Below are 14,701 nucleotides of genomic sequence, written 5' to 3'. Positions count from 1 at the left end.
AGAAGCCATGCTTCGCCTTCTGTGCAAAGGAAAGTTAGCAAAGGAGTTTATCTGTGTTTTGGAAAGCGCAGTCTGGCGGCATGTTGGAGCACAGCTCAGAGCAAGGGAAGACTGAACGTGGTAAGGTGACCGGGGCAGTCTAGACAACCTTTGGAGATGAGCCGTCTGGAGGGCAGTCACTACTACTATCTCCATCTGATAGAAACGCAATCTTGATTTAGAAATGTCAAGTAGGTTTAAACAACACAGGACCCAGGTCTCATGACTGAGTTCAGGGCTCTTTGCACCAGTCACTTCTGCTTCTCCCTTGGTAGGGATAGTTCTCCATAGCAAGGAGATCCCAAAACAGAACTGGGGCCCGGCTCCTCCCAGGGAACCTGGCAAAACCCTCAGAGATCCAATGGTAAGTGGCACATACTCGTGTGGAAAGTGAGCACTAAAAACTTCTAAAGCCTCAAAATGTTACTCTAAGAGACACTTGGGACTAGCTATATCACATTACAGAGATATTTCAGAACTGTAATTTCCAAGCTTTCTTGGTTCTAAAATTATACTCACAGTAATATGTCATCTGTAGGCCTGTCGGGCCTTTGTGAATCTCCTGCATAGTTCTCCCTGCTAACAACTCCAAATTCCACGGCCACTCTTCTTTCTTTCCATTTCACTTGTCTCACTCATTACGTTGGGTAGCAATCCAATATCCCCTGTTCTGCAGCTCCTATAACTCACAGTCCAACCGGTTTTGAATAAACTAAACGTAGAACTTGAAATGAAAACTCCAGGTCTTGACCTGACTCCGTGACAGGTTATTCTGAGATCAAAGCTAATAACCTGGAACCCTGGAGTTTTAGCCCCAGAAGACAACTATGAGATTATCTGCTACATGTTTCTCATTCTACAGAGGAGAAAACTATGAAAGCCAGGTCTGGGGCAGGGGATGGGGAGGGAAGCATGATGATCAGCAGGGAAAAATATGTCTCTGGCCTCCACAGTGCCTTCTGTTAGGTCACCCATGCCACCTGCTACCTGTGACTAAGTCCAGCTGCCTTGTATTTAGCCATTACCTGTCAGCACACAGGGCAAAGAGCAGCCTCCTCTAAACACTACAGGGACCATAGTGCCCATCTTACTGGTCAGGGAATAAGCATTTCAGGGTTACACGGGATCATGCTGTAAATTAATAAAAAACAAATCTCGGGAAGGAAATAAGATGTCTCCAGACTCTTAGGTATTCGACTAATCGAAATTTCTATATAACTTTCTGGGAAGGTGATAAAATGTGGCACCCAAAATAAGAGGGACTCCCAATACCAATTAATCCTATTTTGTTCATGTTTCCAGCTCCTTTGGGCACAGCCGTCCTTCTCTTCGTCTGCACCACTCAACCATTGTTGTTCTGTCACTTGTAAGTTCTTATTTCTCTAAAGATTTTTAAATTTTTTAAGGGCAAGGAGTTTTTGAACCTTTGTTTTTCATCTTTATACCAATGCTAAGCTTAAGTAAATATGTTCATTTTTGTTAATGAATTGTATGTCAGTGTCCAGGTGTGAATTTTGAAAAACCTGACTGAAAGCCAAAAACCCTGGCTCTGCTGCTTAGTAAAGATGTAGACGTAACTTTAACCAAGTTACCCAACCTCTCTGTGCTTGGTGTCCTCATTTGTGTAAAAAAAAAAAAAAAAAAAAAAAAAAAGCAAAAAACCCCACAATAATAGTACTTGCCTCCTAGAATTGTGAGAATTGAAATAATCTGTTTAACAGGCTTAAAACCATGCCTGGCACAGAGCAGAGCACTATATAAATATTTTTGTTATTACTACAAAAAACAGAAGAAAGCAATTGGTACTACCTTGTCATAAAAAAACCAGTGATTGGCCACTCTGCCTCCATGTTGATGAACAACATAAGAAGCAGGGTGGTTTTGTGTGTTCTAGATAAGCAAGAATCTCAGAAAGTAAGAGTGGCTGTGCTGTAATGGATAGTGACACGGTTGTAAAAGCCCCTTCTCTGTGACAGTTTTCCATGCCTGCAAGGTTAGTCAATCCACCCCGGTCCTTTCTAAGCATGCACGCTCCAAAGATTCCTTCCCCTACAGCACCGCAAAACATGTGGCATCTTCGGGGCCTCATTCATGCTAACTGTTCACCTGAATGGTCAGGGGCCTCTATGCCTTCTGTAAAACGGGGCTAGGCCTGCTTTGGATGCTAAAAATTCGAGGACATGTCCTTCCTGGAGCTGATGATGATTTAAGTGCTGTCTGCCTAAGTGGAAAAGGATGGGTGAGATTAGCACTCACTGTGCCTAATAAATACCAGGTGAAAGCCCCTCATTAGCCAGACCTTGCTGCTTGGCGAAAGGAAGGCTGCTGGTAAGTGTAAGTTTGGCACATCTTAGGGCTTGTAAATGTGGGCTGAATGAAAAAATGAATAAACAAATCAAGGGGAAAACCAACAAGCGTAGTGAAGGCTTATGGCTCTGAATAAGTGAACGTTCCTGATTTCGTCATCCGGGAATACCTCACTACACAAAGCGTACAGGAACTTCTTTCCTTCAGCACTCAGTATTTTAAAAACAAAAAAACTACTTACAAAGTATCACCAATGTAATTAATATCATTAATCATTTCTAAAGATGCCTATAGGGCCAAAGGACTTTATAAGCATAATTAAATTAACTCAGTTACAGCCATCTGAAGTTTTATAGGATCTGTACAACAAACATGATCATGGCCCATAACCTTCAACTTCAGCGTCTGTGTCTTTTTTTTTTTTTAATTTTTTTTTAATGTTTATTTATTTCTGAGACAGAGAGCCTGAGCGGGGGAGGGGCAGAGAGAGAGGATGACACAATCCGAAGCAGGATCCAGGCTCTGAGCTGTCAGCACAGAGCCCGACGCGGGGCTCGAACTCACAAACCTGTGAGATCATGCCCTGAGCCAAAGTTGGTAGCTCAACCGACTGGGCCACCCAGGCGCCCCCCACCCCGGGGTCTGTGTCTTAATTCACTCCTTTGGCTATTTCTAGAGTAAACAGAACTTCAGGGAGAGAGAAGGTTTTCCCAGGCAATACACCTACTCATCCAGCCAGAAGCTGGGCCTCCTGCCCTCAGGGTTTCTCAAGCAGTCAGCTAATCATGTGTTTATTCAGGTATCAGAAGTGAGAACTCAGGCTGGGTTTTGAATACCTGAAGAGCCCAGAAAAAATAACACAGAGAAAAGCTGTCTCTAAGAAGACATGTTTCAGAAAATACTTCATGAGTATGGCTAACACATGAAAATTCAGCTCTTCTTCATCTTCACATCTTTCAACCTCCCCAAGTCCCCAAATAAGACCTGTGCTGCAGTCCTCCGACGCCTCTCGAAAGTAACCCAGCAAAAGGGCACCACAAACGACATACCCTGGCCACTTCTGACTCTGATGCCACATCCTGTTCCTCTAAATTACTGAGCAGTAACAATGAGAATAAATTAGTTCCAGGAATTTAGAGTTGGGAGGGGATGGGTGGGCAAAAATACGTATTCAAATGGAAGCAGGGTAACTAACCTGCCGACGTCAAGAACATCCTGATTGCTCCCCTGTTAGCCATTCACACAGCCCATGAAGTCATTTTCCAATGGGGTTGGCAGTGAGCCTGCTCAGGCGTGGAGAAGTTTCACCAGGCGCTGCCTCCCCCGCTTACTGTCCCAATGAGGGGACGAGGCCCGCTTATGAAGGTGTCTGGAAGTTGAACCTTGCAGCCTCGGAAACTTCATAACGTCCAATGTTTCTCTAAGAAGCACCGGCTTTACCTAGCACCGAACAAGCAGCGACACTACTAAGGAAGCCCTTAACTGCTGCCCTGGCAGAGGAGAAACAAACATTATTGCCAAAGAAAAGCAACAAGAGGACACTTCTGATAGAAGTTTTACAGAACAAATACTGTAAGACATATTTATAGTCAGCCCGCAAAGTCATTTTTCAATGACTGTACCTTGTACTAATTGCAAAGAATTGGAAACAAATAACCATCAAATTATGATACTGCTATAGAACTGAGTACCATACAGCCATTAATAATGACATAAATCTATAGATGGTGACAAATGTGTTTTTGATATGTTCTGGGAGAATATTAATGCAGAAATCTATAGTATAGTACATTTTTCAAACACACATACCACAACGTTATATTTTTATACACACAGGAGAAAGTCTGAAAGTATATACACCAGGGGCACCTGGCTGGCTCACTCAGTAGAGCATGTGATACTCGATCTCAGGGTCGTGAGTTCAAGCCCCATGTTGGGTGTAAAGATTACTAAAAAAATAGACAAAACGAAAAAGAAAGTGTATAAACCAAATAATTAATTTGGGGCACTTTTGGAGTAAAGGTAAGGGCACTTTGTTTTTCCCTATTTCTACACTATATTTCTTATTACATGCATTAATTGATTTTATGCCTTCTAAATTAGGTAACATTTTCCCCAAGGACTGATTCGTACATAACTAAAATCGGCAAAAGTTGATTTCAAAATGCTTTGCCTGGGATAAAGTAAGTTACTTACATTCAAATGTTACAAATGCATTCTCACCAAGTACGTGGGCTACTAACATAATAATGCAGAACAACAGCGCTACAACAAATAGATCTCATGACTGTGCTGGCATACTTTTTAAAAAACATCTTGAAAAAAGGCTGTATTCCAAGCAGTTTATTGAATTTTCATTTGCAGTGAGCAGCGATAATCACAAGTAAGAAGATCTGCCCTGGGCAAAGGCTTAAATATCCTTGCCTCTCTTACCGATGTTAGCTCTTTTTATCTTGCTCACGCAGTGGAAGAAGAGAAAAAAAACACTATCAGATAAGAAACAGTTCCTTGTTGTATCACTGTTGCCTTCACCTTTCCCTCACATCTCTCTGCAAGTGCACAGAGCCCAAGCTCCCCATGCTGCCAGCAGCTTCTGGGCCCACCAGGAGCAGCCTGCACACCCTTTACAGTGGAAAAAAAACTCCCAGTGTAACTGCCTGGGGTGAGATTGACATAAACAAGTAACTGGGCTAGAAAGAGAAGGAAGTTTTTTATTAAGTAATCCCTACGCCCACCGTAGGGTTCCCACTCAGGACGCCAAGATCAAGAGCCACATGCTCAGGACGCCGGGTGGCTCAGTCGGTTAAGCATCCAACTTCGGCTCAGGTCATGATCTCTCAGTTAAAGAGTCCAAGCGCCATGTCAGGCTCTGGGCCGACAGCTCAGAGCCTGGAGCCTGCTTCAGATTCTGTGTCTCCCTCTCTCTCTGCCCCTCAGTCCCCTTCTAAAAATAAATAAACATTAAAAAAAAAAAAAAAAAAAAGAGCCACATACTCTTTCCACTGAGCCAGCCAGGTGATCTGAGAAGGAAATATTTTAAAAATCACTTGTCTGATTAAAAAAAAAAAAAAAAAAAAAATCACACAGCATCTTTCTGTAGTGTATTTAAGCCTCTGGATAAATATTTCCACACATCTGGAGAAACACTGACAAAAGACTTTTAAGAATATTCACAAGGGAACCTAAACCACACCACTTCCTCCAAGAAATCATAAGCTACATCAGCTAGGAGCTTTAACCAGTTAAATATATCCAGCATGGAAGGGGCTCGAGCTGCTCAATAGATAAATGAACTATTGTGCTGGCAGAAAGAAATCCAAGATAATGAGTAACATCTCTAAACAATATACCAGGGGGAAGAAAACTAAATCCCTCGGATGAAAATCTACAGTGAAAAAGCTCATCATATCTACTGACTTTCTCAGTTCATAGTTAGCAGTATAATTTTCAAAGCCAAACAGTATAAGGCAGCCTCACAGGTCACCGAAGAAAACAATTTAATTCAAATCCAACCCATTACAGGGAAGGTTAAGTTCAGATTACTAAAGACACTAATTGAAAATTAAGTTAATTAACTATAGCAATCGAACCTCTGTTAAAAAAAAAAAATCACTATATAAAATCACTAAGTACTTGTTTAACAATCCCTTTAACAGGTCATTTGAAAGGCTCAATTGTCCCTCTGCAGTGCATGCTGGTGGTTTTTTGCAGTTTGCTTAAAAAATTATGTGCCTTTATTGTACTAAAGAAATTCCGAGAGGGAGCACAGCCTACTCATTGATGATAACAACACAACCATTTTTCACATTCCTGCCTTACACAGTCTACCCAGAGCGCTTTGAATTTATCCCAACTACCCGGAGTTTAGCTAATGATAAGAAGGGAACAGAAACTTTTCCAGCAATTGGTTCAAAGTTTAGGTTATTTCTTACTTTGTTCAAGGCTACCCTATTAAAATGCGTGACTGAGAACGCATGTGACTTCATTATGTTCCTTAAACCACCACCCCCATGTCATCTTAATTTTCACAACCATATAAATACATAATGTAAACACGTTTTCATCTTGCAAAGGACTTCTTTGCCAACCCTGTGGAAAGCATTTGCAATGCGCCTCCCTGGGTTTATGTTTGGCCACGCTGCTGCTAGGTGGGACATAATTTTGAACAATACAAAGTTGTTCTATACAAAGCAGCCTCCTGGAAACCACATTCGCCCAGAAAATGTCAACATTATCTTTCCTCCCAAAGAAAAATCAAAGTGCAACCAAAGTGAATCTGCAGAAGGAAGGAGAGAGTTCGCAAGAGACAGGCAGAACAGAGCAAGTTTTAAAACCAGAGTGCCAGAAGGCAGTGGGTGCGCACCCACGGGAAAAGCACCCGGTGGAGAAGACAACAGACGACCCCTCTCACCAGCACTGGCCCTGGGCTCTCCGCTTCCACTTCCCCGGGAGCCGCATCCTTGCGCTGCAGGGGGGATTCAATCACCAGCTCCTTTTTGACGCTTCGACTGCTTGTCCTGCATTTATCAGCCTGCATTCTCGGCTGGAAACGCAAATCAGACAGTCTGCAACAGGGACAGCTGCGAGTCCCTGGCAGTGCGAGGCACACGCATGCCACCGGCCCGAGGAAGGAAAGGAAGCTGGCTTCCCGAGCGCAGTGGTCAGCCGGCTGGCTGGGTCGGCAGGGCCTGCGGGGGGTAGGAGGGCAGGCCAGCGAGGGCCGGCCCCCAGGGCTGTTACTACTGCTCAGAAAATGGGAGGTTCCCACACGCCGGCCGCAGGAAAACAAACCCGAACTGTACAACACACAGTGTGCTGCCTCTCTGATAAAGACCGGCCTCATTGTGTCGGTTCCGCACGGCGTGGGCCACATGGAGCCAAATCAAAACAGTGCAGTGTTTAAAAGAAAATAAGTCACAGACTCTTTCATGATTCCTTCAAATCTGAAGCTCCTGGAGTTGAAGACACAGCTAGGTTGTCTGGGCGTTCTAAAATTCCTGTCGTTTCTGGATGCTTTCCTCCACGGTTAGGGCTAAACACCAAATGCTTGGCTGATGACCAAAACAGGGAAGGGCAAAGAGTGAGGGGTTCCCATAACCTGCATGTGTAGGTGTGCAGGTGTAAGGAAAGAGTTTCCCCCGCAAGATAGACCTCAGCACGTGAAACTTAATTTATCTATTTTATGCCACAAAGACGAGGTCATCAAACAGTTTCATGGGACACTACATATCATGGTAAATGCTTTTCTTAAACAGAATATTACTTTAAATCAACAGGTGCATGGGTAATGAGCCCAGGATTGGAAACTGAGAGGATCACAGTAAAAATATAAGGCAGGGTCTCTCCCTTCAAGAAAAGTCAGAACTAGTTGGGAAGGCAAGGTGAATACACATCATATATGACAGATTAATATAATTAATACAGAGTTACACAAAAGCACAGGAGAGTAGCTGGGTCACCATCCCATGCTTCAACGGTGATAGCACCCAAAATGTGTTTTCCCAAAGCCCGCTATTTCTTCACATTATTAGTGGAATAAGTTTTTAATCATTTAAAAATCTAAAGGAAAAACTAAAACAGAAGTCTTAAGGAATTTATTTAAAAATTACACGGAAAATGAGTGTTAAAATGGGATTGATACTAATCTGCACATCTTGGGATCCTGCAAAACTTCTCCCAGTTAGTTACTCTGCTTATTTCCTTGAAATCAGAGGATTTAGTAACAGTAGATAATAAAAGTAGTAGTAATAATAAGTAAACAATGGAACTAAGTGTTATTTAGCAAAAATAGGTGCCATAAGGTATATTACCCAAGGAAATGCATAAACTATCATAAAAGATACAGGTACAAGGCTCCCGCTTTCCAGACAAAGTATTTGAGGCAGGAAGGGCTCAGAGGGGCATCACCAGAGCCAAGACGGTGCTCTATGCCCCCCTGTCCTCTTTTTTTCCCACCATGGCCTGCCGAGCCACTCCAGTCTTTATCACTCAAACACCAGGAATCCTGAGTGTGAACATTAATTGTGTAATCAGTCACAAGGGTTCAACTAGTCCATTAAAAAATTAAGTTTCTACAATTATTTTTTTTTTATATTTTATTTTAGAGAGAGAGCATGGGTAGGGGAGAGGGGCAGAGGGAGGGAGGGAGAGGAAGAGAGAGAGAGAGAGAAAGAGAGAGAGAGACAGAGAATCCCAAACAGGCTTCATGCTCAGCGCAGAGCCCAACTTGGGGCACAATCTCACGACCCTGATATTGTGACCCGAACCAAAATCAAGAGTTGAACACTCAACTGACTGAGCCACCCAGGCTCCCCTACAATAATTTTTTTAACTACTCCATTTCTCAACCTTGGCTCATCTTTCAGGGTAAATATACACCCACTTGCCAAATCTAGGTTCGAAAACAATATGATATATGAATTTTAAAACTCTATCTTCATAAAGTTACAAGAGGACAAAAAAAAAAAAAACAAACCCCAAAACACAGAGCTTCAGTTACATAAATACAGAATTAAAGTAGCAGTTAAATAAAAACTTATAAATGTCCTATAAATCAGAAGAGGCAAGAAAGTCTGAAGCCACGGAGTCTCAGTTAAGTACAGCATAACCAACAACTTGAGCAACTTTTTGAATTCGCTTGAGAAGTTGTAAATAACCCAATTCTTCCTCAATTCCCCATCTTCCTTAATTCACTGGCAGATCAGGACTTTGAGAGAAATGCTACCCTGTGTATTTAGTTAAAATACTCTGACATTCTGGGTGTCTGGGTGGCTCAGTGGGTTGAATGTCCGACTTCAACTCAGGTCATGATCTCACAGATCATGAGTTCCAGCCCCGCATCGGGCCCTGTGCTGACAGCACAGGGCCTGGAGCCTGCTTTGGATCCTCTGTCCCTGCCCCACCCCCACTCATGTGAGCACACGTGTTCTGTCTTCTCCCTCCCTCTCTCAAAAATGAATAAACATTAAAAAAAAAATACTCTGACATTCTGTAAGTAATGAATAGGAACTTAAACAGTTGTTTGTTGTATGAACACTACAAGTGTCCAGCATGGATAATTTAAGTAATCTTTGTAACAACCAAGCAGGTAACATGATTATCCCTATTTTACAGATGCAGAAACTGATGTACAGAGGGGTTCCACATGTGCAGAAGGTGCTACAGTGAACGGGGACAATATGGATCCAGTGTACACACTCTTAACCAAGATACTATGAACCAATTGTCTATTCCAATTATGCCAACTGTTAAAAAGCAAAATATGGAAAAGCTACTGATCAGCAATTAAAGATAAAGGCAGCATCTGGGTTTAGTCCCATCAAGGTAATGTAGTGAAGAGGTAAAAAGGTAAAAATGGCATAGCACAGTGCCAGGTACATAGGAGGTATTCATTTAATGGTAATTACTGTTATTGTTGTTATTCCCAGCTGAAGAAATTAGCCTTCATCTTAAATTCAGGGCTTTGGCTATGTGATCTAAAATGACAGTTTCACCAACCATATTGTGACAATACATTACAAAGTGCTTCAATTTAAAATCAATTGCTCTTGGGATGCCTGGGTGGCTCAGTCGGTTAAGTGTCTGACTGCGTCTCAGGTCATGCTCTCGCAGTCCATGAGTTTCAGCCCCACATTAGGCTCTGTGCTGACAGCTCAGAGCCTGGACCCTGCTTCCGATTCTGTGTCTCCTTCTGTCTCTGCCCCTCCCCGACTTGTGCTCTATCTCTGTCTCTCTCTCTCAAAAATAATAAACATTAAAAAGTCTTTAAAAGTTTTTTTAATTTAATTAAGTTAAATAATTAATTAAATTAAATTTTAATTAAAATTTGTTAATTAAAACATTTCTTGAATCAACTGCTCTTGGGGTGCCTAGGCAGCTCAGTCAGTTGAGCATCTGACTTCCACTCAGGTCATGATCTTGCAGTTCACGAGTTCAACCCCATATTGGGCTTGTTGCTGTCAGCGCAGAGCCCACTTTGGATCCTCTGTCCACCACCCCCCCCCCCCCCACTGGCACTCTCTCTTTCAAAAATAAATAAACATTTTTTTAAAAATTAATAAAATCAACTGTTCTTTACTCTTTGCTGCTTGATTATGACAGCTGCCTTCTAACAGTCATCTTGAACCCCACATACTCATCCGATGAGCCAGGCATCTCCTTCTTACAGTTTTCCTGTATTTTTCAAAATTTTAGCAATAAATTGATATTTCTTTTGTAATCAAGGAAAAAACTTTAAATTGGCTCTGAGCTTCCAGGTAGCCAGGACATTACGGCAAACACCATCAGTTCCCTAATTCATATCACCAAAAGGCGAAAATGTACCAAGCTGTAAGGCAAGAAAAAAAAATTTTTTTTAAGCTTCTCATGCAGAGATTTCCATAAAAAGGGACTGATTAATATACTAGGTTCTCAACATGTGTATAGGAAATGCAGCCGCAAAGTTCACAATGCTTTCTCACCATGATCTCAGAGCATTATACTTAAATCCTGGGTAAAGGAAAGCAATTCTTTTTTTTTTTTAATTTTTTTTTTTTAATGTTTATTTATTTTTGAGACAGAGAGAGACAGAGCATGAACGGGGGAGGATCAGAGAGAGGGAGACACAGAATCTGAAATAGGCTCCAGGCTCTGAGCTGTCAGCACAGAGCCCGACGCGGGGCTTGAACTCACGGACCGCGAGATCATGACCTGAGCCGAAGTCGGCCGCTCAACCGACTGAGCCACCCAGGCGCCCCAAGGAAAGCAATTCTAAGAGCAAGATGGTCTTGTAATCTGTCACCTTCAAATGGTCCAATTTATGAGAAGGAAATTCTCAGGACTTAGAGGAATGGAGTTACTATTGCCAGCTTTCCTGCTACATAACTTCTCAGGCTATGTCAAGTGCCCTGGTTCTGTTCTGCTCATTTGGGACAACCAAATGCTTTAGAAGTCTGCCAGTCTAGGAGAGTTACACGGTATAGTATTTAAGTCCATAACCTAAACCTCCAAGTAGGATGTGGTTTCTCTAAAGGGTTCGTGAGATCGATATCTAAGGACATGAGAGTGACATCTGGTCAGAGCAGTCACAAGAGGAAATGCCATCTTAGAAGGATGGGAAGTAGGTGGCCAAGGTGTTCTTTGCAACATTTCAAAGAACAAGGTATATGCTGGACCTCTGGATTCAAGTCCACCAACATTTACTGAGCTCCTGCTATCCAGCAGCCTCTAGTTCTTTCATATGTTACCTGGTTTAACTCTTACAAGAAAAAACAAAAACAAAAACACAAAAAAACCCATCTACTAACATTATCAAAGGTATAGAGTTTTACTGTTTAAACAGAACAGAGTAAACCCTGTGGGAAAGTAGGAACACTTCAGAAGAAGGATGGAATGAATGCTTCTGTATAATGAGTTTCAGTTCTCAGATTTTAATATTTATTCAAATACAGATTGGGTACACAAAACCATGAAAACTTTAGAGAAGATTTATGGAAATTTCCAAGGGCAATTTTTTACCATAAAGAAGGCTAACTTTAGATTCTACAGCTCCCAACTTCCCCCTCCCACTTGTAAGATCAAGCTCCGTCATATTTTGAAAAGCAAAGAGTTTACAACACTCTCACCCAGGATTCCTACACATGCCTTAAGACCAGTTTAAATGCCACCTTGTTCCTGCTAGCCAGGATTGATTAGCTCCTCTTCTAGCAACCCTGTGGGCATTGCTTTTACTTACCTCTATTTTGGAGCTTTTCACAGTCCACCTTTTATTAACTTTGTATGTGTCACACTCTTCAGTGAGACTATAAATTCATGAGGGCAAGAACTAGATCTTAACCACCTTTGCATCTCCAGCATCTTAAGTACTGCAGGCACTCAAAATGCATTTGCTGAATTCAGTGCTTATGTTAGTTTTGTGTCACTGGTTATCTTTAGTTCTAAAGTAAAATTTAGTAGTTGTAGAAATATGCAAACATTTTCATTTGTTAATGGCCCAAATTAAGGCAAAAGCATTTAACTGTTAATAAACTGAAACCCAACAGACCATTTACTAATTAAAATGTTCCTTTCTCCCAGCTAAGAAAATATTATCCTGCAAAACTTGCTAGACACTTTTCAGACAAAGGTACACTTGGAAACAGTATAATTGAACCTTTAAGAATGCAAATAATTTTTTTTAGCAATGAATTATATAAAATTTAAAACTGCATTTTGCTGTAGCTAATAATCACATAAGGAGTAACCCATACGAGGAATAAATATCAATTACCTCAAGAAAATTTCCCACTCTTCTATTAGGGGCTCTTGGCATATCAGAAGGATATTTAAAACATAACAATTAACTTTAAAGGCTATATATATATATATATATATATACACACACCTTTAAGGTATGTATAAAGTATATTTAAATAAAATATATACATATAAAGACATAAACATAATTTGGGGTAGATTTACATATATATTAAACATATGTCTAAATATTAAACAACTATATATGTATATGTACATATATACATATAGACTACACACACACACACACACACACACACACACACACACACACACACGTAGTCTCTACTCCAAAGTAATCATCTGTTTTCTCTTGTTCTGGGACAGTGAAACAGCAAGCACAAATTAAGAAAAATTGCAAAAAGGAGCAAATGATAGATTTTCCAGTGTATTGTCCCTGGTCAGATCGCGGGCCAAAGAAAAGAAAGGGTGTCAGGAAAATTATCTGCCCTCCTGAGAGAAACAAAAATATAGGATACAGAAGGCACAAGAAGCAGCAAAACAACAGGGAGTGGAAGTCACAGATGCAGGACACAAAGTGATAGTTTGGAAGAGGTGGAAGAGGGATATAGTGATGAAAAGGGCAACAGATGTGGGAGCAGGTAGAGATGGGAGAGGAACAGGTTTTCTGCATCAGACCCTTGGGGCCTCTTTGAAAAGTTAAAATAAAAAAAATCTGATAGGGGCACTGGGTGGCTCAGTCAGTTAAGCATCGGACTCTTGATTTCAGCTCAGGTCATAATCTCAACAGTTTGTGGGATCGAGCCCCATGCAGGGCTCTGTGCTGGCAGTACTGGGATTCTCTCTCTCCCTCTCTCTCTCTCTCTCTGCCCCCTCCCATGCACTCATGTGCTCTCTCTTGCTCTCTCTCTCAAAATAAATAAATAAACTTTTAAAAATCTGATATAAATTCTGATGCTCACCTCAACTTTTTTTTTTTTGTCATCAGAGATCTAATCAAATGATCACAGAAATAGAATATGCATCATCATCTAGTCTAGTGGTTCTTAGCCTGGAACTCAAGGCTGAACTTGGGGGGGGGGGGTCCATGAACCCTCAAAAATTACATTCAAAATTTCGTGTGTTTGTGATTTTTCTGAGGAGAGGCCACCAGAGTTTATCTAACATTCAGAGGAGGGGCCAAGGGAAGATCATCCACTCACAGAATAAGGAAACTGAGGTCCAGAGAAATGAGCTAGAGAGCCAACCAAAGTTTGGGGATACAAAGCTCTTCACTCTAGGAGGTTCAAATTCTATTTAAGTAGAGACAACAACAGCAATTTAAACACCAGGCACCAGTTAAAAAAACAAGCCATCCAATGGCAATCACCACTGTCAACACCTACAGTCTGCTCATTTGTTGAGTGATGGCCAGTCAGCAAGTGGGTCATTACATGAAATGTCATGCCAGATGCACAACCCAAGGCCAATAAAGTATACCTCCAAAACAGGTCAAATCACCAATCCAAACTATTTTCTGAGAACTTTTAATGACATTGAGAAAATGCCCACAGTAATACACACATACAAGACTCAAAATAAACATATGACTGCCGATTAACTCTGGTATGTGAGACTATCAGTAATTTTTTTTCTCTAAACCCTTCCCAAATTTTCATCAAAAGCACTTATTACCTCTATATTCAGAAAAAAAAAAAATGAATATGCTGTATTGTAAGATAATGGTATAGAAAAAGCTCACATTGAGGTTTTAGCCCCCACTATACCACTCAACAGCTGTGTGATATTAGAAAAGTCACTTCAGGGGCGCCTGGGTGGCTGAGTCAGTTGAGCAACTGACTCTTGATTTCGGTTGAGGTCATGATCTCACGGTTTGTGATATCCAGCCCCACGTCAGGCTCTGCGCTGATAGCATGGAGCCTGCTTGGGATTCTCTTTCTCTCCCTCTCTCTCTCTCTCTCTCTGTCAAAATAAATAAATAAACTTAAAAAAGAGAAAAAAAAGTCACTTCACCTGTCTGGGTCCCACAAACTTCACCTATAAAACGAAGGACTTACACTAAAAAATCTTACAGCTCTACAGGTCTATACTAACCACTAAAACTTCCTTTATTGATTAGTTT

The 14,701-nt window shown here is 41.3% G+C and overlaps 1 protein-coding gene across 23 annotated transcripts in view; it reads right to left on the bottom strand.

The window, feature by feature from the left end:
• The window catches only part of DOCK9 (dedicator of cytokinesis 9), a 289,055-nt gene that overhangs the window by 173,256 nt on the left and 101,098 nt on the right, over positions 1-14,701 (bottom strand). For 6 of the 23 annotated variants that reach the window (XM_019444026.2, XM_053891860.1, XM_019444034.2 and 3 more), the window contains exon 1: positions 6,758-7,040. The exons of 9 other annotated variants lie outside the window; for them this stretch is intronic. In XM_019444026.2, the coding sequence (XP_019299571.1) occupies positions 6,758-6,883 (126 nt within the window). In that variant the 5' untranslated portion in view covers positions 6,884-7,040. Of the gene's footprint in view, positions 1-6,757; positions 7,057-14,701 lie in introns of those variants that run through there. 8 more of the 23 variants (XR_008418584.1, XM_053892293.1, XM_053892245.1 and 5 more) reach the window with 3 other exon arrangements.

Source organism: Panthera pardus, unplaced genomic scaffold (assembly GCF_024362965.1).
Source record: "Panthera pardus isolate Hobbes unplaced genomic scaffold, ASM2436296v1 HiC_scaffold_1, whole genome shotgun sequence".
Classification (NCBI taxonomy): domain Eukaryota; kingdom Metazoa; phylum Chordata; class Mammalia; order Carnivora; family Felidae; genus Panthera; species Panthera pardus.
Note: the sequence above shows the minus strand (reverse complement) of the source record. Positions and strands in the feature narration are given on the sequence as shown.